The sequence below is a fragment of the Micromys minutus genome (assembly GCF_963924665.1).
Source record: "Micromys minutus genome assembly, chromosome: 6".
Taxonomy (NCBI): domain Eukaryota; kingdom Metazoa; phylum Chordata; class Mammalia; order Rodentia; family Muridae; genus Micromys; species Micromys minutus.
Genome location: NC_137975.1, coordinates 23,787,449 through 23,813,296, shown reverse-complemented (window position 1 = coordinate 23,813,296; position 25,848 = coordinate 23,787,449). Strand labels below are relative to the sequence as shown.

The following is a 25,848-nucleotide window of genomic DNA, read 5'->3' as shown; positions in this document are numbered from 1 at the left end:
ATGTTGCATCTATAATTCATGAACATGATCAACAAAATCATGTTCACTTCAACTCGGTTTAAATTAAAGAAAAAAAAAAAAAACCTTAAATAAAGTGGTTACATTCAAACTAGCTTCCTTAGTACCATGCTGCAGATTTCAGCACTGCTAAGGTATTGCAAGAATGCCCAACCCTCTTGTCTAATCATGTATCAAGCCACACCGAAGTATGAAGAAAAGGATGCCAGGCTCTCAGCGCATGGCCTAAGACAGTTAGGCCAGCTTAAGATTGGAGACTAAAATCAAGGAAGACCAGGCTTTAGAACTGGCAAATTAAGTCTAAAAGATGATTCAAGGCAAACTGATCATGGAGGCTGAGCAACCTGGGAAAGTCTTACGCCTTGCAGGAATGAAGCATGTAAGGTTTGCTGCAATATGTTCACGGTACACGGACTATGTAGAGCTCTTATTTACAAATCTTGTAACAAATACTTCCAGAGGAAAAGGGGAAAAAAATCACCAATTTCCAGAAGACTAAGGTTTAATTGGCAGACATTTACAAACACGCACTCACACATACCCACATCACACTTCAGGGTTTTATACATGTTATTTTTAGGGTATAACTGAGTACTATACTTCCCCAACCCTCCATAAAAAATCAAAACAAAACCAGAAAAAAAAAAAAAAAAAAAAAAAAAGACCAAACCAAACCAAAAAAATAACCCCAAACTGAAAACCCCAATTCCCCCCAAATCAATTTACCCCCTTATAATCTAGAAACCCCCCTCACCCAATATACAAAGTGTCTGCACAACTGTGATGCTCTACAGCCACAGAGCATGCTCAGATGTTACCAGCTCATTGGTCATTGGCATGGCAACAAGTAGGCATATGGGATCCTCCTAGTGTTTAGTACAATCACACCACTGTAAATTAGGCTTTGAACAAAAGTATAATCTATGGATTTGATATTCAGAATTGTGTATTTTCTCTTCTAAGACAAAGGGAAAAGGAGGTTCAAATAGTAACGTGGCCATTGGCAGCTTGACATCGCAATACTCAAAAACAAAACAACTCCCCATCTTCAAGTAACTCAGCAGCTTCTTCCAGTGAGAAAATGTCAATATTCTACCCTCAAGAGCAACCAGCGGCTTTAACTTTCCCTCCCCTTTGGTAAGAAGTGTGTACTGCTTGCTTCTAAGCTCCATCCACACACCATGAAGTGCCTGGCCTCCACTGCTTCCTACCCAGTCACAGGTGGGAATGTTTTTAGTGTAGCTTCTGAAGCTCCCAGGAAAGAGAACTTTCCAAACGGGCACTGATTCCACAGCAGCAACAAAGCTTTCTGTTACTTTAAGTCTGCTCTGGCAGGGGCCCCTAAGCCTGAGTTTTGTTCACACTATTTCCTCTCCAACCTGCCACCTACATACATGTTTGTGGACATAAAAATTTAAAAAGCCCATGTAAAAAAGTGTCACCTGTTATGGTGGCATTAATCCCAGCAGTGTGTGAGTGAGGGGGAAGGAGGACTCCCAGCCAGACTACAAAGTGAAACCAGGCCCCCAAAAGTCAAGATCAGCTGGTTATATTTATCAAAAGTCCTTCTAGATTATAGCCTCAAATTCCACTGATTTTTATGTGGAAGAAAATGCTATCTGAACTAGTACCATATATAAGCACTGAAGACCAAAAAAAAAAAAAAAAAAAGTTATTTTGAAGAGACATAACAAAACACGAGGTTAAGATGAGCCATGTAGCAAGTTTGAGGCCAGCCTGGGGTAAGGTGTTTGTGGGGGAATTCTCACTCCCCTAGAAAAAGAAGCATTCACTCTACTATTAGTTTTCCTTTGTAAGGTTAATATGGACGGGAGGTACTGAAAGCAGTTAAGGTTTCAGCAGATATTTAAAAATGTTCCCTTTGGGTCTTCTCTAACAAATCCCACCAGTGGTGGATGCTTGAAAGCAGCAGTAAATTATCACTGGGCAATACAGAGGCTGCCATTTCTGACGGGGGAGACAAAGGCTTTAACCAGAGTCCGGAGAACTAGAATGTAGTGTTAGCTGAGTTGCTCCATCTATTAAAGAGGTAAACCTAGCTAAGCACCTTCAAAAAATACCCCATTCCTGAGCACTGCAAATTAAGACAGTGAATACATTGCCACTTCGCTACAGGCACACTAGAAAGAAAAAGAGGACGGAGAGTAAGCCAGGGAGGTGCCAAGGGCCAGTCATTATGAACACACAGTCATGTCCTTATTAACCTAAGGGCTGAGCACCTGTTTCCAGTTGAGCACATTAAATCTTTCCCCGTTTGCATGCATGATCTGAAAGGAAGACCAGACTGTTACAAACCACTAAAAAAAAAAAAAAAAAGTGGAAACAAAGGTGACTTAGAGCATGTGTGCTCACTGAGACACCACTAACCCAACCGTCCTGTAATCAGAAAATAGATCTTCAATCTAATGAGTTGGTTTTAAAAGGGATTCTAAACAAGACACACCTTTTGCACAAGTAATCTAGAAGATAGTATTATTTCTCAATTATAGGTAGATAAAAACAGAGATGTTAGTGCAGATTATTAAGGAGACTGTTAAAAAAATTGAGGCTTAAGTTGAAAGAGACCCTACCCACAGATTTTCATGAAACATAACCCAAGGAAAGCCCAAATGTCACTAGGAATGTAAGACTGAATTACAAACTCCTAAAAGGGAGAGATGCCTGGTGGAAATGGTGAGTCTCTTCTTTAAGGACGGGTTCCTGAGCAAGCCCACCACAGCAAATAGAATAATCTGTAATACCCACAACACAGCTCACAACTATATATCCCATAACAATAACCCAACTGCTTATGTTCAAGTTTCTATTTTTGGCCATGTTAATACTCATTTATTAGCAGTGCAGGGTTGAAATAACTCTCTGCCACTAGGTGTTTTGTTTATTTATTCATTTATTTATTTTAAAGCAGATCTAAGAATGTTTTTTAAAGTGTCTTAAAAACCAGAGTAAAAATATTTCTTAAATAACCTTTTGTCCTATGAACACCTATAAGAAAATGACACTGTCTGAGACAAACATGTCACTTAAAAAACGCAAAAGCAGAATACTGAGGAAGCAAATTTAGCTTAAGTGCAGAAAAATATACAGAAATTACTCCACTAAATCTTTAATTTAGTAGCATAATAGGACCCCTAATCTTTGCATCTATTGGCGAATGGGACCTGAATGTGGAGGATGAAACCTATAATCTGTCCTTGATGCTTTGCTAAGGTATCTAGACTGTTATCAATGGCACATAGGCACCTAAAATACAGCTCGTTCATCCCGTTGAGGCTCAGGCTCTTGCTTTAGAAAGGAACATGGACAGACCAACTAAGAAGCAAACAACTCCAGAGTATGGGAGCAGCAGCAGGAAGAGGTTGTGAGATTATGTCATTCTCATGTTACTATGAAGAAAAGATTTAAATATAAAAAGGAAACAATTGTTTCTATCCCCAAATAAAAATGGCATGGTTCATGGGCCCTTGTTTCAATTATTTGTATTCATAAAGGATGAATCTCAATCTTTTATATCTGAGCTTCACACTAACTCAAACTTTATTTGCTTAAAACTTTAACATCATCAGCCTGTGAAGAAACGCACTGTGAGGTGTATATTCCATCTTGTCAACAAAATTCAAAGAAATCTCTTTAATTTTTGATCATTGGTAAAACTTTACCGGAAAACGGTATATTTTAAAAACTTGAATCAATGAAAATATGAATGAAATATGAAATTAAGACTGATTCTGGTGGCCCATTAAAAAAAAAAACCATTATCAAGACAAAAGAACCACTGACTCTGAATCTCTTTGGGAATAACAAATACAATAAGTTCCAGGAACGCCATTCCTTCTGCACCCAGGGAAATAACTGAGTACCGAGTTACCAATCCAGAATTCATGTTCACCTCCCAACTGCTTCACTAGTACAAAGTTAGAGCCATGATTCTTTTTAACATTTACAGTTTAGACATATAAGCTCATGTTAAATAACAACTGGTCTGTCAAAAGGACAAGAAAAGGAAGAACAATTGTTTAATTAAAACCTTTCTAGTTCTTTTGTTTTTGATCTTTGTTGAAGCTGCTATTCTCTAGCAAGAAGCAGTTTCCATAGCATCCACCTGAAATCTTAATGCTTCACAGCCGTGGCATTCCTTTCCTCCATTAAAGACACAAAGATGAAACAGTCAGTCAGTGATTAATTGACATGGCTTTCCTGGGGGGAGGAGATTGGCAAAGAAAAGACTAAGACAAAATGGCAACTTAAACATGTCAGCATACAATGGTTTGAGACAGATAGATGATAGAGAAAAACATTATTCTAGACAAATGAGATAGCACTGAAAGCCCATGAGTCAAGCCACAGCCCAAACCGTGTCCTATGTAGGTTTCCTTTTTTGTTGTTTTTTAATAAAACCTCTCCCCAAATATCACTTTTAATCTTCCCCAGATGCAGCTTCATCTTCAGACCCCTCATCTCCAGACTTCTCGAGTGGAGGGCTTGCAGATGTCTTCTTTTCTGGAGGGCTGTCTGCTTCCTCATCCTCTTCTTTGGGAGAAGGAGTTTTTTCCTTTGATGCCTTTGAAGCCATGGGACGGCCCACTTTCCCTTTGCCTTTCACTGGACTTGGCGTCACTGAAATATGGAAAGTAACAATTTGGGGAACAACAACCAAAAGCCTTTAAAAAAAAAAATCAGCTACAAAAATAAGTCTGTAAGTATAAAAATTAATCCTATCTCACTGAGGAAACACAAGAAAAAGTGCATTACTCCTAATGATAATATAACGATATATTCTGAGCAGAAACTAAAGCTATCAAACAGGTTTTGGAGACCCATCACCCTCTAAAGTATGGAGAGATGAGTAAAATTTTATAATAAGAAACGTGTTAATTATATTTGCCAGAATAAAACTCTAAGCAAATCTAGACTTCTGATTTAACATACCAGCTCCAATCAGGAAAAGCTTTGAAAACCTAGAAGATAAATCTTTACTCTCAAGGATGGTTTTGTTTCTGCTATCAGAATCTTTTTATCCTGACAGAACAGAGGATGAGAACAGAACAGAGCCTTCCCCAGCTGTTAGGACCACGGACCCCAGAGCAACCAATGCTCCCCGCACAGAGTAAGGACTACTGTTCTGAAATGAAGAGATCATTCCTACATACAGCCCAAGCCACAGATTCTTTTTTATTTTATATACAATGGTGTTTGCCTGCATTCCTGCTTGTGTGAGGGTGTCAGGCCACCTAGAACCGGAATTACAGACAATTGTGAGCAGTCATGCAGGTGCTGGGAATTGAACCCAAGTCTCCTGGAAGATCAGCCAATGCTCTTAAGCACTGAGATATTCTTTCAGCCCACTGTGTTTTTTTTCCAAGACTGTGTTATTTTAATTATATGTGTATATGTGTGCCTGTGCATGCATGTAGGTGTCGTCAGCTAGAGTCACAGCTGGCTGTTAGTCACCAGTGTGGCTGTGGATGTGAACGTGGGTCCTTTAGAAGCAGTATGAGCTCTCAATCACTGAGCCATCTCTCCAGCCCTCACCAGTCTTAAAGGGACCAAAGGCACATGTGTAAGACCCCTTTGGATTTCTTATATTTCCACCAAATACAAGGCCAATGCTGAGGCAACAGTTTAGTTCTTGAAAAATGTGGTTTTACTCTCACAGGTCTCACCTGTAGCCTTTAGTCTGGGTTTGGGCATTTTCTTTTCTTTTTTCTCAGGTTTGGACTTCTTAACCATCTTTTTGTTTTTCTTTTTTGAACTGCCATAATCGCTGTCATCGTCGTCTTCCATTAGGAAATCTTCGTCACTGCCAGAATCTTCTGAGAGGAAAGAAGAATTTCAACGTCCAACTTAAATGTACACATCCTTCCAAGTGAACAAAGGGAAAGAGTGCTGAGAATGCTGCAGGAGCTAAGCAGGAGCTAAGCACTACCGAGTCAGTAAGGAGGCAGAGTGCCAACTGTTAGCGTTGCCCCTGCCCACTGCAGAATGGGCATAGTATGGACCTTACATACACTTACAAGGACTGATTATTTTTCATTTTTAAACTCACGAACAACTCTTTTGAAAAACTTGTTGAAAATGGAATGTATAAGACACAAGATCTGGTTCCAGTCTGAAGCCAGAGGATGGCAAATTTGAAGCCAGCTCTAGCCTTAGTGAGAACAAACAAGGTTGTGGATTAATAGTTCAGAGGTATAGCACTTGCCTATACTCACTGTACAGGGCCCTATATTTTGAACCCTAGTACTAAAAGATATAAGCCTGAAAGCCCTAAATCCTAAGTAACTCTTGGTAGCTGTATCACTCTCATGTATTCTGTTGAAACAAACCTTAAGATCTGGTAGTTTTTAAATAACAACTGTGAATAATGAAACAAGAACACACTCTCTCTATATGTATACATATAAAGCAGGACTATACATAATCTGAATAACCTGTGTGCGTGTGTGGTGGGGGATCTAAACTATGTAACTTCTTTAGCAAGTTGAAGTGATCTATAATCCTCTGCCAGGCTAAGATGCAAATTATAAACACAGTACCCATTATTAATCGTTACTATTCATTCAGTGTTTAAATACAAATGTCTTAGAATAGAAACTATGATAAATGATGGACAACCTTAAAATTCTGATTATGTAATAAAATAACTATCAATGTACAGTCATCTCCTTTTTTAAATTCAGGATTGGATAGATCTATTGCCAAATTCTACTAAATCTTTAAAAAAAGTTGTTTTTATTTTTCACTTATATAAGTATATATGCATGTAAGATCCCCTGGAGGAAGGAGAAGCTGAACCATCTCCCTATCCTCATAGTTTCATCTTTTTATTTTTGTTTTGTTTCAAGATAGGCATGTGCCACTACACCCAGATGCACAGTTTTATCTTTTAATAAGTACTACTTATCTACCTCATGTAAGGAACTAGATACAAACATTTACCTAGAAAATACTGAACCAAAACCATTAATTATGATTGCAAAGAAGAACCCAGGATTGGAGGTGCAGCTCCACTGACAGAATGCTTGTCTAGCATGCACAAAGCCTTGGGTTAGATCCCCACGTCTCTATGACTGAAGCAGTGGTTCAGGGTCATCAGTACAGTTACAGGCTGTCCTCAGCTACACAGAAAGTTGAGGGCAATATGGGCTATAGGAGAGCCTGCCTAAAACCAACAAGTACAGTGGGCAACTTCACATACTCTCCTGGAACGGCGCCTCATCATCTTCTTCTGGCTCTTCTTCACTGCCAACATCTTCCAAGAGCATCTCTCTCTGCTTAGAAGCTGCTTTAGACGCTGCCTGTCGTTGCTGGCGTACATTTTTATGATCATCCTTTTCATCTTCACTGTCTTCTGCAATATAAAAGTTAGTGTGATACAACAATCAAAGAATTTTGCATCTGCAGATACAGGATATAATAGCATATTTAAAAAGGAATGAAATCTACCATTAAAAAATTCAGTTAGAGGATGAAGAGTTTAAAACCTATTTGTACTTCAGAGACTGATTTAAAAAAAAAAATCTTGAAAATATACTGTTAATGTTATAAATCAACTTAAATAAAAAATAAATGTAATATATAAAGACCTGGGTGGTCTCAACAATTACAGAGACCTACCTGCCTGTGCCACCATGCCTGGGTTAGACACATACTTGACAAAATTGAATTATAAATTAAAAATTATGAACACGGTTCCTCTAACACTTTAAATTTAACTGTTTAATCCTAAAATTATCAATTATATAGAATCTATGTTTACAGATTTTAGAAGCTAAAGTCAAAAAATTACTTTAAAATAGAAAAAGAAAGAAGGTCTTCCTTCCAATTATCTCTATCTTAAGACATAAAAGCACAAAAATAATGCTAAACTACTACTCCTTACAATGAACTGGGTAAATTAGAAACAGGCAGAGGGAAATCCTTAGAACACATTAAGACGAGAGAGCTAAAGATGTGTGGACAAGCTTATAAAAAAATTACTCATATACTACATGCTTTATCAGTAGTTATTTAGTTTGCTAAATATAAAGCAGGCTGCTAACCTACTAGTTTAAGTCTAAACTTTATTCATCCACTCATTCATTCATTTGCAGTTTTTAAAAGACAGGGTTTCTCTGTGTAGCTATGGCTGTCCTCAAACTCACAAAGATCTACCTGCGTCTGTCTCTGCAGCCCTGGGAATCAAAGGTATGTGTCACCATGGTCAGGAAACTAAATTTTATCTTACCAGTCTCTACTTAACAGCTCTGTCCTAAACTTTTAGACTTTCCTACTCTATTAGGTTTAACTGTCAGTTTTTCTTCTTAAACAAACAAACAACAATAACAACAAAAACCCAGGGTGCTGAAGAGTTGGCTATTCAAGCTAAGATGTGATGCTCTTAAAGAGAGGACCATGGTTCAGTACCTGTCACCCACTTGATGGCTCATAACCACCTCTCCAGCATCAGAGGATCAAACACCCTTTTCTGGTCTCTGTGAACTCAAGGCATATACAGCTTACAGAAGCGTACATGCAGGAAGAACACTCATACATATTTTAAGAGCACTGACTACTCCTCCAGAGGTCCTGACTTCAATTCCCATCAACTACACGGTGGCTCACAACCATCTGTAATGAGATCTGATGCCCTCTTCTGGTGTGTCTGAAGACAGCTAATCTTTAGATATATAAAGTACCTTTTATTCATTCTTTGAGAAAAACATACAGAATGCATTTTGATCATACCTATCCTCTACCACTCTACTCCAACTCCCTAAAATAGGGAGTAACGCCCAACATGCACCCTTCTAATTTCATAGTGTCTGTGTGTGTTTAAATAAATCAGCAAGTCCAATTAGTGTTGTCAATATGTGAGTGGGTATGAGGCCCTCCACTGGAGCATGGGCAAACTGCCAGTGATCACTTTCCAGCAGCTACTGACTGTCAGAGAGTTCCTAAGCCATGCTTGAGCTTCATAAGGCTTCATGGCCAATGTTTAAGCACTTCTAATGCCAAAAATCTCATCTAGAGACAATTATGGAATAAAGCTCACTAATACAGACCCTAAACTAAATCAACATGGGAGGAATTGTGCCTAATACAAGTGAAGAGCACTCAAAAACTCAATAAACGTAAGAAATTCAAATTATTATTCACAAGGCAAATGAATGTCAAAGCACAATACATTATCTTTGGGTACAACTTAAGAGTAAGGGAAGCAAAACACCTAGCAGAATGTTGTTTATCTTTTGTATTTTTGTTCAAGAGCAGCCAAGAAAAAGGACACCCAGGAAGACAAAGGAGGGCGTAACTCGTCAAAAATTAAAGTACCAAGAGACGGTAAGGAATGTACTCTCAAGTCTCAAGAGTTAAACACCAACAGTAGGACTGACCAGGCTTTCTTCAAACTCAGAGAGCTACCTGCTGAGTTATTTTTACTTTCAATTTAGTATACACATGAATTATGTGCATGTTAACACAATTGGTTAAGGAGGCCTGAGATATCTCATTTGCCTAGAGGTTACAGAAAGTTGTAGGCCACCAGATATGGTGCTGGAAACATAACTCAGGTCCTCTGTAAAAGCAGGACTTTAATTTTGAGATAGGTTTCCTTTATGTAACCTTGGTCGACTTTGTACTTTGCAGCAATCTAGAATGCTGACATATTAGATATATTCCACCATATCTAATTCACATTAATTCTTTTAATTTCTTTTTATATTTTTCCATAAGGCTTTTGCTTTTAGTTTGATATAATTACTTTATTCATATACAAGTTGAGTATCAGCTGGGCATGGTAGCATACACCTTTAATCCCAACACTCAAAAACCAGATACAAGTGAGTTGAAGGCTAGCCTGGTCTATATGAGTTTCAGGACAGCCAGGGTCACTTATATGGTGAGATGCTATCTCAAACAACAAAATAAAATATTTTTTAAAAAATGTGCATTGGTGTTTTGTCTGCATGCATGTCCATGTGAGGGTGTAGAGTCCCCTGGAATTGAAGTTATGGACAGAGTGAGCCAACATATAAGTGCTGTAAACTAAATTGGGTTCCCTAGAAAAGCAGCTAGTGCTCTTAACCACTAAGTCATTTTTCTGGATCCCTAATAAAAAAGTTTTAATCTCAATTTTGCATGAAAATAACCTATAGATACTTAAGAAAAGGAAAACCAAATCAGCCATCAGAATAGAGTAAATTTTTACCTTTGTGAAAATAAAAATGTTTTTATAATCCCAGTATTTGAAAGAATCTAACATATAAAACTGCTCTTTAATAAATGAACTATTCCTTGTAGAGAAAATCTCTTGTGTATTGACTGTATGGATGTAACAGCTGTCAACTAAAGCTGATTGGCCTGTAGCTGAGGCAGAAGATAGAAGATAGGACATCTGACAGGAGAAGGATTGCAGGACAGAGCCGGTGTGGGAGGACTGGTCCCCAGAAAACCCTAAGAAGCTTGGTAACCTGAGGAAAGTAAGTAGCCTGCCACACGGCAGAACTTTGATTAGAATAAATGGGTTATGAATTTATGAGCTAGTCAAGAAGACAAGCCAAACCTTATGGCCGAGCTGTTTGTAAATACATTTTGAATATCCGAGTTGTTATTCTGGGAGCCTGGGACCAGGAGGAAAACAGCCCATTAAAATTCCTCCTGCAATAAATATGGTTTACCTGCTGAGTGAGAATCATCCTTCTTGTTCTTCACGTCTTTTTCTTCTGAGTCTTCACTATAAGACAAAATGAAAAAGAAAACTCTTAAAAGTCTTAGAGCAGTTGTTGTGTGATCATTGTGTGTGGTGGTTACACTTTTAACCCCAGCTGTAAGGATGCTCAGACAGGAGGACTGACACCAGCTTAGACCTACGTGGGTCTACAGTTTTAGGCCAGCCTGTACTAAAAACAGAACCCTACACTGAGTATAGTGGTGCATGCCTTTAATCTCAGCACTTGGGAGGCAGAGACAGATTTCTGTACATCCAGTGATAGCCTACTATAGAAACAAGACTTTGGCTTTAAAAAAGTTAAGACCTTATCTTGAGGGAGAAAAATGCAATTATAATTCTGATACCAGAATTAAAAAGTACAATGAAAAGTACCCCTTTCCCATAGTGTTCAAACAGGTGCTGAGGAACGGTACTGTTGCACCTTACAGGGATGCTAGTGAACAGGTGTGATTTTATTCATCGGAAAACAAACTAAATCACAACAATGAAAGAAAGCTTATAAATCTAACTTATGATCAAGTGTATGATTTTCTCTTGTTATTTCAATGAGCAAAGTCAAGAAAAAGCTTTATTTTTAAATATAAATAAATAGAAAACAAAACATTGGTTTGTAGGTTTAAGATTAATCTAAAGGCTAGTCCAAGCTACTGCCTGGCCCCTGACCGAAAACCAACCAACCAAACAAAACGAAGAAAAACTCAGGCCAGATATAATGACAAACTGTAAATGTTTCATATTTAGAAGGAACATAAATGAATACAGTAATTATTTCTAAATTGGGCTATCGAAAACTGTTCAAGACTGGGGGGTGGTACCAGCCCTCAGAAGGCAGGCAGATTTCTGAGTTCAAGGCCAGCTTGGTCTACAAAATTAGTTCCAGAATAGTCAAGACTACACAGAGAAATGCTATCTTGAAAAACAAAAAACAAGGACTGGAGAGATGACTCAGCGGTTAAGAGCACTGACAGCTCTTCCAGAGGTCCTCAGTTCAAATCCCAGCAACCACATGGTGGCTCACAACCATCTGTAATAGGATCTGATGCCCTCTTCTGGTGTGTCTGAAGACAGCAACAGTGTATTTATATGTAATAAATAAATAAATAAATAAATCTTTAAAAAACAAAAAACTGAGTAAGAGTGATTTACTCTAAAGGAGAAGATGTCTCCCAGTGGCATATTACTTTCTTAAAACCACATTTCTGAAATTCTCTACTAAAAACATTAGAAGTTAGGTATATAAAAAACAAAAATACTCAGTAAATTAATATTCAGTTATTTTAATATTCTAAGATTCTTAATTTTGTTTTAAAATTAATATTTCATGTATGTGTGTTTTGCTTGCATGTGTCTGCATACTAAATGTACCATTGAGACAATTCTCCATCCTCCAAGACTTTTACAATGCTCAAGAAATATCATTTCCTTTCCTTGAGCTGTTTATTTGTATGTAAGAGGAGCAGTCGGGAATGCAAAAGATGGTGTTTGAGTTCCTCAGGCATAGTATCAAAGTCTGCTGTTCTAATTCCTAGCAAGCCCTGCTTCCATTAATGAGCTCTCAGCTGTATAGGTGCATTATATTATAAGAACTAAATGACATAAAGCACAATACAACCGGATGCTAATACTCTTCTACCCCACCCACATCAAGAACAAGTAAGGGAGCAGAGGTTTGGAGCACATGTAAGGTCCAGGCTCCGACGTTAACACTACAGTAAGAAGACACCCGCCCCCCCCCCCCCCAAATTAGGAAAAGACAATCGTCAAAAATGATTACCTGAACAAGACTTGTTCTCAGAGTAAAATTCAACAGAATACAGAGCTAAGAATCACACAATCTTTAGTTATGACTCTGCTATTGATCTTACTGAAGAGAACTGCAATGAAGTATGAACACCAACTATAGATAACAAATCAGAACTTAAAAACCTCAGACTTCTAACAATGTAGGTAGGAAGAAGATACTAACAATGATGCCTCCTACCTGTCTTCTTGTGAATTTTTTCCAGATCGCCTCTTATTTTTAGCCTCTCGGGGAGATGACCGAATCTTCTTAGCAGGAGGGCCTGAATCTCTTCCATAATCTTCATCTAAACAAGAAAAAAATTCAAATGCAGTTGTGTTTACATGCTGAAATCACGCATTACTCCTCATGCTTTTTAAATAAATGGGAACAGATTTCCCCTATTGTTCCTTTAATTAAAGAGGGAGGGGAACATGGAGAGATAGTTCAGTGGTTAAAAGCACATATACTGTTCTACAAGACCTGGGTTTGATTCTTAGCACCCACATAGTGTCTCACATCCAGCGGATCTGATGTCCTCTCTTCTGGCCTCTGCAGGCATCAGACATACAGGCAAAACACTTAAACAAAACAGTATTTTAAAAACTGGGGCTAGGAACACTTACTACCTAACACGCAGAAAGCTTAGCTCTATTTCTATTACCATAAAATTAAATAATCTAAAAGGGGAAAGCAAGATGGATCAGCAGTTAATAGCACTTGACTATGCAAGCCTCAAACCCGATTTAGATCTCCAGAAGACATGGTAGAACTCATTCCCAAAAGTTTTCCTGATTTTAACATGTGGCCACATACTTCACAAACAAGCAACACACAACTAAAAATAAATAAATTCACACCCCCAGCCTCACCTATTTTAATTCCATTTTACATAGTGTCTAGTCCTTATATAAACCCTTCATACATCCACACCATAGCTGTCATTTTATAACATTCCCATTTAGGTCAGGATTTCCCCATGTTTTAACAACTTCATATTTATTTGAAAATTTAATTAAAAAAAGATCTATTTATTTATTATATACACTGTAGCTGTCTTCAGACAAACAAGAGGATATTGGATTCCATTACAGATGGTTGTGGACCACCATGTGGCTGCTGGGATTTAAACTCAGGACGTCTGGGAGAGCAGTCAGTGCTCTTAACCACTGAGCCATCTCTCCAGCCCAGAAATATGGTTTTATCACAAACATCTTAGAAAGAAACTAAAATTCCAGTCTTTTTACCCCCAGGGTTTCTCTATATACCTCTGGCCATCTTCAAAATCAAAGATCCACCTGCCTCTGCCTGGATCGCTGGGATTAAAGGTGTATGTCACAATGCTTGGCTTCAAATTCTATACTCTTAACCCAATATTCTAATCAATTACTCTAACTGAAGTATTAAATATAATCACATACTCTGGATGCTTCTAACTTTAGGCTAACACCCTACAATTTCAAAAGCTTTGTAAGAAACCTTCATCACAACTGCTGATTACTCCCAAAGCTCCACTACTACATGTGATGATGAGAAATGAGAAGGCTGGCACTTCAATTCTTAAATTGCTGGATTCATTACAAATTCTCTTTGAGAATCTAACCATTTTTAGAATTTAATCCTAAACACTAATAGCAATACTTATTTTAATTTTAATTATGTGTGTGTAGTTATGTGTACATGAGCGCAGGATATTGACCTGAACTCAGGTCCTCTGCTTCTTAAAAAATAACTTAAAAGAAGGAGAAAAACAGCCCTAAGTGAGATGAGAGCAGTGCCCAAAATTCTACAGCAAGACCCTTAGTCATATTAAAAAACAAAAACAAAACAAACCACCATCACAACAAAACAACCAAGCATTTGTTTTTATGTGTATGGGTATGCCTGACAGGTCATATGTGTAGGAGTCTGCTCTCCTTCCACCATAAGTATTCTGGGAGTATCTGCAGTTGTCAGGCTGGAGACCAAGCACCTTTGCCTGCTGAGCCATACTGCAGTTCAAAAAGTTCAACTAAGGGATCTTAAGTATCAACTCTACTTCAGTGTCCTTAAGTGTAAAATGAAACAAGAGATACTACAACAGAGATGCCCTTAAAAAAACTTTATCAAACATAAACATTTAGAACAATTTCTGTATGTTTCAGAGATAGAATTATGTATCAAGTTTAATTCTTCGGTATGTCTTCCAAGCCTTCTTAAGGGGCACATTATCTTTATAAATTAAAATTAAGATCACTGGTTGATGTTCCAGATGACCAGGTTCAATTCCCAGTTTAGCGAGCAGTGGATATTTGACACAAATGAAAACTGCAGCAGTTACTAAACATTTAACCTTTGGATCCTAAAACCAGATAAGGAAAAAAAAAAAAAAAAATCAGGTGTTTATTTCAATGATTTACAAGAAAAAGCTAAGGCCAGGCACAGTGGAACACACCTGCAATCCAGCAACTGTGAGGTTTGAGTTCAAGGATAGCCTAGGTCACACAGCAGACCTTACCTCAAAGAAAAATGGACAAGTCCAGCATTTGCTTCCTTTGATACACACCCCTGGGTAATTTGAAATAAAAGACTACTAAAAGCATGACATAAAGCACATAAGCTGACAGTCTGTCCGCACAACACATCTTATGGAAACATACTTACAGAAACAAAACATACCTGCATCATCTGATTCCTGAAACTGCGAGTAATCAACAACCTTCCTATTTCTGCAGAAAGAGACAAATTTAATTATTAAAAAAGAAAGAAAATACAGCTTCTAAGACACCAGAAAAGACAATTTAGTTTAATAAACAGAATAGTTCTAAGACCCAATGTAATGGTGCATGCCTTTAATTCAGTTCTTGGGGAAAAGCGGTAGAGACCCTGCCTCAAAAAATAAAAACCTCTCAGACTTATACTATTCACTGTAGTGATAACTTAAGCATTGTTCTTCTCAAGCTTTATATTTCCCACCTCCCCTGAAACAGAACAGGCAAGTTCACCATATGCATTCATTCATTATACAGACTATTACATCCACAGGCTACATTTTAAAGTATACCACCCCATTCCCATATATTATGATATGGTTGTCCTGGAACTTGCTTATATAAACCAGGCTGTCCTCTAACTCAGAGATTCTCTTCCCTGCCTCCCCAGTGCTGGGATTAATGGAATGAAACACAATTCATGGCTGTTATTTTATTATTACTGTTAATTTATACAAACACGTAGATGTGAAAAAAAAACAAGATTCTGCTAGGCTATATAGTATAGTATAATATAGCTATGTTATAATGCTAATAACTATAACAATAAGCTTTAGAAGAAAAATCTTACTGGTATAGTCAAAGGATGTTTTAAAACAAAAAAAGTACTTTATATATATATGTGTATGTTATCGATGTACATGCATGTATACCATGTGTTTTGGTACCCATGAAATGGAGAAAGTCTCAGATCTGGAGCTACAAGTAGTTGTAAGGTTGCCTAATGGTGCTGGCTTGTTTTGAGACAGGTTCTCACTATGTAGCAAAAATTGACTTAATCTCAGGACCTCCTGCTGTAATTACAGATGTGTACTACCTAGCACACCCAACCAATGGAATTTGCCTTCAGTTTTGTTCTATGCACACTATGAAATCTGGAGATGATTATGAAGTGTAGAGGAAAATGTATACAGGTCACATACAGCATTTCATATAAGGAACTTGAAAGAGTTGTGTTTGGACACTTGTAATAAGGGCTAAAAAGAACCTTTTTAATGAACTTGTTTTGTGAAACTGGAAACTGAGAAAATCTACTATGATCATAATTTAGCATTTAAGAGGAGGATTACTTAAGTACAAGGGCATGAAACGTTCTGTTCTATCTATTCATAGCCAAAACAAACAAAAGTCTAATCAAAATCCTACTAGGGAGCCAGAAACAGTAGCACACACCTGTCATCCCAGCCCCCAGGAAGGTCAGGAGTCTGAGGTGACGTGGGCTGGGCTACAGAAAGCCCTAGTCTTAAACTTCTACTATTTAAACTCCAAGTGGAACTAAGTCTCCAGTTGAACAGTAACTATCAGAAACGTGAGTAAATATAAAATTTCAACATGACTAAACTAGAATGAATCAGGGCTCTGCCACAAACTAGTTCTGTCCTTGGGTAAGGGATTTTCCTCATTGACCATGGTTTTTCAACTGTAAAATCAGGAATACAAACTACTCAAGTGTGGGGATGGAGACAAAGCTGGGTGGTCAATGTGGCTCCTGTTCCAATCCCAGCAGATGGCCATCAACCTCTGTAAATCTATCTCTAGAGACTCTAATCCACCCATTATTCTGGACTCCACACACACAAACTTACACATAACTAGCTACATACAAACACATACTTAGTTTTGAGACAGGGTCTCACTGTATAGGCTTGGCCAGCTTGAACTCAGAGACCTGAATGCCTCTGGATTAAAGACGTGCTACCACACCCAGCAAAAATAAATCTTAAAACGACTCAAGACTGTCCCGGGAATAAGTGGTAGGTAAACAATGACTAATCGAAATCAGCTGTTATTATTTCTATCTCCTTTCTTTTGTTAATTTATTTCCAGCTTTATGGCTCTTTCAAGGTTCCTTTTAGGTTGAGAAGAGTAGTCATTTTATATGTTAGTCAGAGTTCAGAAGAGGACAATGGATCCCCTGAAACTAGATGGGTACTGGGAATTGAACCTGAGTCATCTGAAGTGCTCTTAACCACTGAATCACCCCTTTAGCCCCAAACAGAGCCATCAATTGGATTACACAATTTCTATCATTTAAGTCAACAGGAGCTCCAGCCAAACACACCTAAAACTTTGTACTAGAAAGAAAATCTCCAACGTAAGGAAACATGAATGCCCCAGTTTCTGGGTGGTAGAAACAGGAGGATTATGTTGTTGTGTGTGATGTCAGCCTTAGCTATCCTGAGAGATTTTTGCTTTAAATACAAAGGAAAGAATATATTTGGGAGGCCAGATTATATATAATTCAGCAATAGAATGTTTTGTTAGTGGCTCCCTACCCCAAATACAATAAGGGCTTGGAATGCTTGTTTACAACAAACTAACTGGTCCCAAACATGGGTTAAGGGGAAGTAATTTAAAGGTGACAGGATTTTAAAAGTGAGGCATGGTAGTACAAACTTATAGTCTCAGAACTTGGGAAGTAAGTCAGGAGGGTCAGGTCAACATCCTCAGCTACACAGCTGACTTCAGAGCCAGCCTGTGCTACGTAAGGTGTTGTCTAATGCCACCACCCAGAGCAACAGAATGTTGAGGGTTGGTAATTGGGTAAAGGTACGTGTCATCAACTTTGATGACCTGAACTCTAGGGCTAGCGTGGTGGAAAAGGAGAATGCCTCCCACAGTTGTCCTCCAGCCTCCACATGCACTATGTGACAGGCACATTACCATACCCACACACACAGTAACTTAAAAAACAAAAGCAAAACCACAAAATGTTGGGCTTACCAGGAATTTCATTTGTCTGTTGTATGAAAAAGTATTCTCTCGGAAGAATATAGGAGTACAGTGTCTTAGAATTAGAAATTACCATGCTTTAAAATTATTTCCCTTGCGGCTGGGGCGATGGCTCAATGGTTAAGAGCACTGGCTTCCCTTTCAGAGGTCATGAGTTTAATTCTCAGCATCCACATTGTAACTTCCAACCATCTGTAATGGGATCTGATGCCCTCTTCTGATGTGTCTAAAGACAGCTAGTGTGCTCATATACATTAAATAAATAAATTCTACAAAGAGAAACTGAGGTCTCGGAACTTAGCTCTCTATTTTGAGACTAGCTCTCACTATGTAGCAGCTGTGACTAGCCTGGAACTCTGTAGACTAGACTGACATTAAAGCTGTGTATCACCATGCCAATCCCAGAATTTAGCTGTAACAAGTCTGCATATCTATCTTAAATCTAAGTAGGGATAGTTGAATTAACACTGGTAATTCACTGTCAAACGAAAACCCTAATTATCAGGATGCAAACTTTACACCACACAGAGCACAGCCATTAAAAAAAATTAAATCCAAGAGATTTTTAAACAATCTATAGTTGCTCACAACCACTTGTAACTCTGTAAGAGTTCCAGAGGACCCAACACTCTTGACATAAGACACTCAAATGGCATGCCCCTATACACACCCATTTGCTAATTTCATTCAGGTTGGTGGTCAACACCTCATTTCTCAGAAGAATGAAATCCTGCAGAGCAAAGCTTTTCAATTTATAGGCCACAGATCTCTGTTACTGGGTCTTGGAATCAACCTTTTGGTACATAAATAGCATTTTAAAAGAGCAAATTGACAATAACAGAGAAAACTGCACCCTAACAAATGTTAGTTCACAAAAAGAGATAACTACACTTATCTCTGACTGGAATTCTACCAAAGTTTAAGAGCCACTTAAGGACAAAAGTAGACTGACTGAAGAGACACTTTAGAATTTTGGGTTTTATTTTTAGAAGAAAAACTGTTGATAACCTATGGCCACAAAGTGTTATTTGTGCAAGTGAAGAGACCAGAAGAAACAAAGTCTAGGTGCTAACTCCCTAAGAGCTGAAGTTATAGATGGCTATGGGCAGCAGGGTCCTCTGGGAGAGCAAGTGCTTTCAACCATCATCTCTTCAGCCCATTCTCTTCTATTTTGACCTAAAATATGTTTTTTAGTCCAGGTTGGTCTAAAATGAGCTTTCTACTTTAAGCCTCCTATATGCTGGGACTATAGGAACAGACCATCAATCCTGGCTCAAAATATTTGTTGTTGTTGTTGTTGTTGTTTGAGAGAGTAAGCATCTTACTCTGTAGCCAAGCTGGGCTCCATAAAAAGCACTTAAAATTTAAACACTGTTAGGTGGGTGTGGTTGTATACGCCTTTAATCCCAACATGTGGGGGGCAGAGGCAGGTTCTGAAGCCATGTGGGTTCTGAGGCCAGCCTGGTCTACATAGCAAATTCCAGGACAGCCAGAGCTGTCTTAAAACACTAAACACAACAACAAAACAAACCACTACTAGATTTTGATAGTGATAAGGAAACGTGTGATAATTTTCAGCAGATTCACTGAATTCTAAATAATCTTATCCAACCTTGGAATCTTGTTGACAAAATCCCCAAACTAAAAACTGGGGCTGGAGAGATGGCTCATCGGTTAAAAGCACCACTGTCTGCTCTTCCAGAGGACCTAAGTTCATATTCCAGCAACCACATGGTGGCTCACAACCATCTGTAACTGCAATTACCATGTTTAACTATCTTTCTTCATCAGAGTATCCCTTAACATTTCGTTAACCTCATTTGTTCCTTCAAAGTAAATACTATGCTTTTGTTTTGTTGGTTGGTTTTGTTTTTCTGAGACAGTCTCTGTATTGTAACTTGTTACACATGTAAACAAGGCTGAAACTATCTGCCTGCCTGTCTCCCCTAGTGTGTGCCACCATGCCCAACCCCTAAATGCTATGGGGTTAACAACTCACCCATCACAGATTTTAAGTGCTTTCTTCACACCCTTATTGATCTCTTCCTAACACAAGATGAAGTAAAATCTGCCCAGTAATGCCCACAAGAAAATGTATGGGGCTGGAGAGATGGCTCAGTGGTTAAGAGCACTGACTGCTCTTCCAAAGGTCCTGAGTTCAAATCCCAGCAACCACATGGTGGCTCATAACCATCTGTAATGGAATCTGATGCCCTCTTCTGGTGTGTCTGAAGACAGCTACAGTGTACTCATATAAGTAAATCTTAAAAAAAAAAAAAAAAAAAAGGAAATGTACTGATGTGGCTCATGAGTGGCAGAAAGGAGAGTAAATAAGGGCCATGCCCTTGCTCTGCTAATTCCACTTCACACTGCTAAACACAAACACAACCCAAGATCTCAGTTGCCTTTGTTCCTTTACAGTGGAGTCCACACTGCAATTCTACCCTCTCATCCCATCGCTTTGATGTATTACGTTTCTTGAACTTCCTAGCTTGTGCAAATGTCATCAGCCTGCCATCAGGCTTCACCTATGTCATCAAGAACAAAATAGGTCTCCTTTCCTAAAACTAAACATGGTAACAGGCTAAGAAGAGAAAGATAACAATACTTGTCCATCTGACTGAGACATCATTCTGTCTGGATTTCTCTATCTATTTTCTAAGATTCTAATGTGAAACTGAAACCCTTGTTAAAATACAGCACATTCACAGAATTCTTTTGCTCTAATAAACCTTTTCTGTTTCCTTTCTGTGATGCTAGAGTAGAATTTAGGGCTTCATGCATGCTAGTCAAGTATTCTACCAGGAAGCTACATCTGTCTCATTAAAAACAAACAAACAAACAAAAAAAGCAATGCATTTAAATCAATGAACTTTTTAGTGCATAAAAACTAATCATCTACTTCAAAGTAAAATCAGAGCATGTCCATCACATACAAAGCTCTGGGTTCAAACCTCAGCACTATATACAAATTAGGCCTGGCTTTGGGGTTTGAAATCCCAGGAGGAAGTAGAAGACTCAAACCCAAGGCCACCCTGGACTACACATTAAGTTATAAATCAGCTGGCTTTACATGAGCCTGTCACAAACAGTAAAATTAACATTTTTAAGAGCACACATTTGGGTGCAAAGGTATATATAACTCAGCAGAAAACATGACAGTATAAATGTCTTATAATTTACATCTAAAAATTTGTCTCTTGGACTAGAGATATGCCTTAGCGTTTAAAAGTACCAACTGTTCTTCTAGAGTTCTTGAGCTCAATTTCTCAGCAACCACTTGGTGGCTCATAACCATCTGTAATTGGATCTGATGCCCTCTTCTGGTGAGTCTGAAGAGAACGACAATGTACTCATACATAAAAATAAACCTTAAAAAAAAAGTATGAAACCAGGAGAGCAGTGTATACCTCTAATCTCAGCACTTGGAAGCAAAAGCTGGTGGATCTCTGTGACTGACTGCAAGGACAGCCAGAGCTGCACAGTGAGGTCCAGGCCAGCCAAGACTACAAAGAAACCCAGTCTCCAAGAAAAAAAAAATGTATAGGTCAGGTAGTGTAGTCATGGTACCCTAACTGATGCAAGTGGCTCACCAGGCCAACCAGAAGCTGGAAGGAGTTTGATAATGACATCTCATTATATAGGCTAGGTAGGCCTTGTCCTTTTCATATTTCTGCTTCAGTCTCTCAAGTGCTAGAAACAAGCTACACTATCACATCTAGATTTATAAAATCCCCCCCCCCCCCCCCGAGGTTTCACAAATTATCTACAGCTGGGAATTTCTTTTAAAGCCATACTTGCTCATAGGCACATCCACATCTGGAAGAAAACAAAAAAAAACAAGGAAACAGGCTCATCCTTAGAAACAAAATGGGATACTAAATTTAAGCATATTCTTGTATTTATTTCTGAAATTCTAAAATACATACAATTTTCAAATTTCCCCTTAAGCTGAAGATTTATTTTTGTTTTATTTTGTAAGACAGAGTTTCTCCATGTAGACCTACAGAGATCTACCCACATCTTCCCCCGAGTACTGGGATTAAAGGCATTCAACAGCACTGTCCAGCAAACAAGAGACTTCTTAAAATTACTTTTTTGCTAAGAATTTTAAATATCAGAATTCATGCATTTTCAATTTTCCTCTACCACAATCCTAAAAAACAAAACAAACAAACAAACAAACAAAAAAAACCAATCAACTTAACTTTAACCACAACTGCAATGCAAACAAAAGTATAAGATGGCTTGGAGCTGTATAAGACCCCAGCTCAAAAAAAAAAAAAAAAAAAAGGCAAATTAAAAAACTCAGAAAACAAACAATACACTCATGCCTCAGGAGTTAGGAATGTTTACTTCACCATCATGAAGACAAGAAGTTTGGATGCCAGCACCCACATAATAAATTAAGTGTCCTAAGGCACGTCCCACATCAAAGAGTGATAAAAATCACAAGAGATGTCTTCTTTGGCCTCTTTACACACATGTATATGTACACACACATCTCAGAGGAAAAGGCCAGTGAAACAGCTCAGAGGCTAAAAGCACTTGTGCCAAGACTATGGTTAATCGCCAGGATCGACAAGAACAGAAGTGACTTCCACAAGTTGTCCTCTGACCTTAACCAGACAGGTGGCAGTGCATACAAAAAACCTAGAAAATTTTAGCAAGTAAACTAAGAGCTCTGAATGGCTTTCCACTGAGGAGTGCACTTACTATCTGATCAAGAAACCTAGGTGACTCTGAATCTTTGCATCTTTTATTCCCTTTTTAAGAAAAGCAGGATCTCCATGTATAGCCAAGAACTTAGCATAAGCAACAACTTCTTTCCTTCTTTTCAAGGCAAGAGTCACAAAAGCACTCTGAAGCTTTTTAAAAGGTGACATATGCTATGTGCTTTAATAAACACTGGCAACATAACTATTCATCAAGCAAAAATGAAGTGGTCACTGTGGAGGTGGAAAAAGGAGGACTCTGTAACTATGAAATCTAGGTTCTGTGGGTCACTTGAATCTACTACCATAAATTTTGCCAATGTTTTTATTCCCTTTGAGAAAAAAAAAAAAAAAAAGAAAAAACAAAAAGTAAAAATCCAACAAAAAACCCCTTTTAGGCGGGGTGCTTTTAGGAATGCCTTTAATTCTAGCACTTGGGAGGCAGAGGCAGGCAGATCTGTTTGATGCCAGCCTGGTCTACAGGGGAGCTCCAGGCAGCCAGGGCTACACAGAGAGACCCTGCTTCAAAAAGGGAACAAAAAAATTCTTCTAGGAAATAATACTATTGTTGTGTGGAACAGGAGACTTTTCTGTGGAGCTCCCATGCCACCAGTTGTTTAGCATTAAAAGCTGCATCGCAGGCGCCCAAGACATCTGCACGTACAGTGAGAATGGGAGAGACAGGTTTTCATTCCAGGGATCTTTACTTATTTTAACTTTCAATAGCCACTCTGAGGGACAGAGGCTACAAAGTTAAAAGAGCAGGAGGTAATAGGTAGGGTCTCACCTTTTTATGAGGCTGAGGCAAGCTGATCTGCACTTCTTTTTTGTTTGTTTGTTTATTTTATATAAGTACATTGCAGTGTTCTTCGGACATACCAGAAGAGGGTATCGATCCCATTGTTTGCTGGGAATTGAACTCAAGACCTCTGGAAGAACAGTCAATGCCCTTAACCGCTGAGCTGTCTCTCTCCAGCCCCTGATCTGCATTTCAAACCAGCCTGGTCTACAGAGAGTTCCTGTCTAGCCTTAGCTATATAGTGAAACACTTCCACACAAATTAAAAAAATAAACATACCTTTAAAGCAAAAGGAAAAAATAAATAAAACAACCTAGGTTTTAGTTCCAACTTATGTAAAGAGACCTCACTTTTATCCAGGTCTTCCTTAAGCCACTATCCCCACTCCATCACTGCCCCAGTTTACCTCATTTTCCTAACCCCTTAACTATGTTATGAAATTAACTTTAATCTAAGGCCTAAAATAATTAAGCTGCAGATACAAATTCAGACAAATTAAATCAATTTTCTAAAATATCACCAAACAGGAATTACTTCCAAGCCCAAAGAAAATCATAATGTTTCCTAATCCTAAATAAAAGTATTTTGAGTTGGTGGTACACTTTGGTTAGTTTTACATCCCCAATGTACTCACTATAACCTGGAACTGTCATACTGACTACTTCCCAAACATCAGCAAAGCTTTCACAGAAGACGTGGTAATTTGGAGGCTGGGGTAGGGTTGAAACAGAATGGAAGAAGCAAGCTGGTAGGTAATGCATCCTCTGCAGTTCCACCTCACGAGTGGGAGGAGTATCCAGTCCTAAACTACCACCAATAGGAGATTATCTTGTCAAGGAGCCATAGTAAGGCACAAAACCGTTGCCAGATCCAAACCTCTCCTTGGTATAAAGACACTCCTGACACTGAAACTTGAAATGAAAAATTGATAACTATTAAAACTTCTAAAGGCAATGGGGTCAGGTAAAATCTCCTTTACAAGTAACATGTATTGCTTTTGGTCTTGGTGTCCATTCCTCTCAGTCTTTCAGGCATCAAAAGACTGAACTAAACCACACCCTCTACCCAAGGCACATTCCACACAACAGCTCTGGAGGACATTAAAGGGGAACCCACCGAAAGGAAACTGAAAACTTCTTGAAGCCATGTGAATACAGGTCTGTTTGCTAGCGGATCGTAGCTCATTTACAATTAACGTCACACGGGGAAAGAGAGGGTTACAGAAGTAGTAAAAGACGTGTACTGCGGGGTGAGGGGAAACGAGAACCACACGGGATTTGGGTCTCGCGGTTAACGCGCACGTCCCCGGAGAAAGGGCATTTTATTTGCAAGCCGTGGAAAGAGAAAACTTGGGGTTAATGCATTCACATGGGGAGGGGCTGAGGCCCTGATTTTTCGGTGCTCAGTGTCTAAACTCACTTTTACCCCAAGGGAAAAAGACAGCGTGGGTCCCGCCCAGGCCGGGATAGGAGGCGGGGCTTGCCGCGACCCCGAGGATGGAGGCGGGGCCGGGCGGAGGGGCACAAGCAACTTGCTCGCCAAGACGCTAAGCTGCCCTCAAACCTTCAGAGGACTGGGTCCCGCGTGTTCGTTTCCCGATCGGGCGCAGGCTCCCGCAGATCCCAGGAGTGCGGCCTACAGTGTGCCTGGTGCGCGCCGCGCCCACGCCAGGGCCATGGCGGAGGTCGGGGAAGCCGCGGAGCGGACCCGGACCCTGTGGGGTGGAGGCGACGCGCCCGTGCGCGCCACCGCCACCCTGCGCGCCAGCGAGCACCCACGCGCAAGGGCGCGCGGACTCCAAGGGAAGGCCGCGCGTGGTAGTCAGGAGCACGACTCCAGGCCCGTTGCCCAGGTCCTTCGCCACTCACCCCAGCCCGTCCAGCCCGTCCCGGGCCTTGGACTCCGCACTGACCTGACAGGCCGAGACATGTTCGCTGTCGAGGCGCGACCAAGTCGAGGAGCCGAGGACCAGGACCCCCCTCCCCGCGCACTCGGCGCCCCACCCCCCCGCTCCGGCCGGCGGGGCCGCTGCTGCCGAGCCCCGAGCTGCTGGCGTCTCAGAGTCCGCGGCTGCTTGTTTCGGGTCCCTGGATCTGACGAGCCCCCCGCTCCCCCGTCTCTTCAAAATGGATGAATCAAACCAGCCGAAAATGCGCCAAAGCCGCGGTGCAACCAAACACCGTAGGGTTTGTGCGCTCCGCCCCAGCACGTCCGCTCATTGGTGACTTCGGTCAGATGCGTCCAAGTCATTAGTCCATTTGAATCATCACGCCTCCCGGCCCCGCCCCACTCCCTGATAGGCCCCGCCTCCTCCATGGGGT

At 39.6% G+C, this 25,848-nt stretch overlaps 1 protein-coding gene across 2 annotated transcripts; it reads right to left on the bottom strand.

Moving 5' to 3' along the window:
- Window positions 1-790: 790 nt before the first annotated feature.
- Window positions 791-25,628, bottom strand: NUCKS1 (nuclear casein kinase and cyclin dependent kinase substrate 1). 2 transcript variants are annotated; one of them, XM_080917579.1, is made up of 7 exons: window positions 25,440-25,628; window positions 15,189-15,238; window positions 12,732-12,837; window positions 10,698-10,753; window positions 7,238-7,390; window positions 5,703-5,852; window positions 791-4,656 (listed from the first exon to the last, which is right to left on the bottom strand). In XM_080917579.1, the coding sequence occupies exons 1-7, from the start codon at window positions 25,454-25,456 to the stop codon at window positions 4,457-4,459; spliced, it is 732 nt and encodes a 243-aa protein (XP_080773705.1). In that variant the 5' UTR covers window positions 25,457-25,628; the 3' UTR covers window positions 791-4,456. The 2 variants fall into 2 exon arrangements, with proteins under 2 accessions (XP_080773705.1, XP_080773706.1); XM_080917580.1 differs by having other exon boundaries at window positions 5,703-5,849.
- Window positions 25,629-25,848: the final 220 nt, after the last annotated feature.

Bases quoted from the DNA above. Each gene is read 5' to 3' on its own strand.
- NUCKS1 (XM_080917579.1), bottom strand. The intron at 5,853-7,237 runs GTATGTGAAGTT...CTTTCCTCTCAG, and splicing joins TGAGGCGCCGTTCCAGGAGA to AAGATTCTGGCAGTGACGAA. The intron at 4,657-5,702 runs GTGAGACCTGTG...TCCATATTTCAG, and splicing joins ACCCAGACTAAAGGCTACAG to TGACGCCAAGTCCAGTGAAA.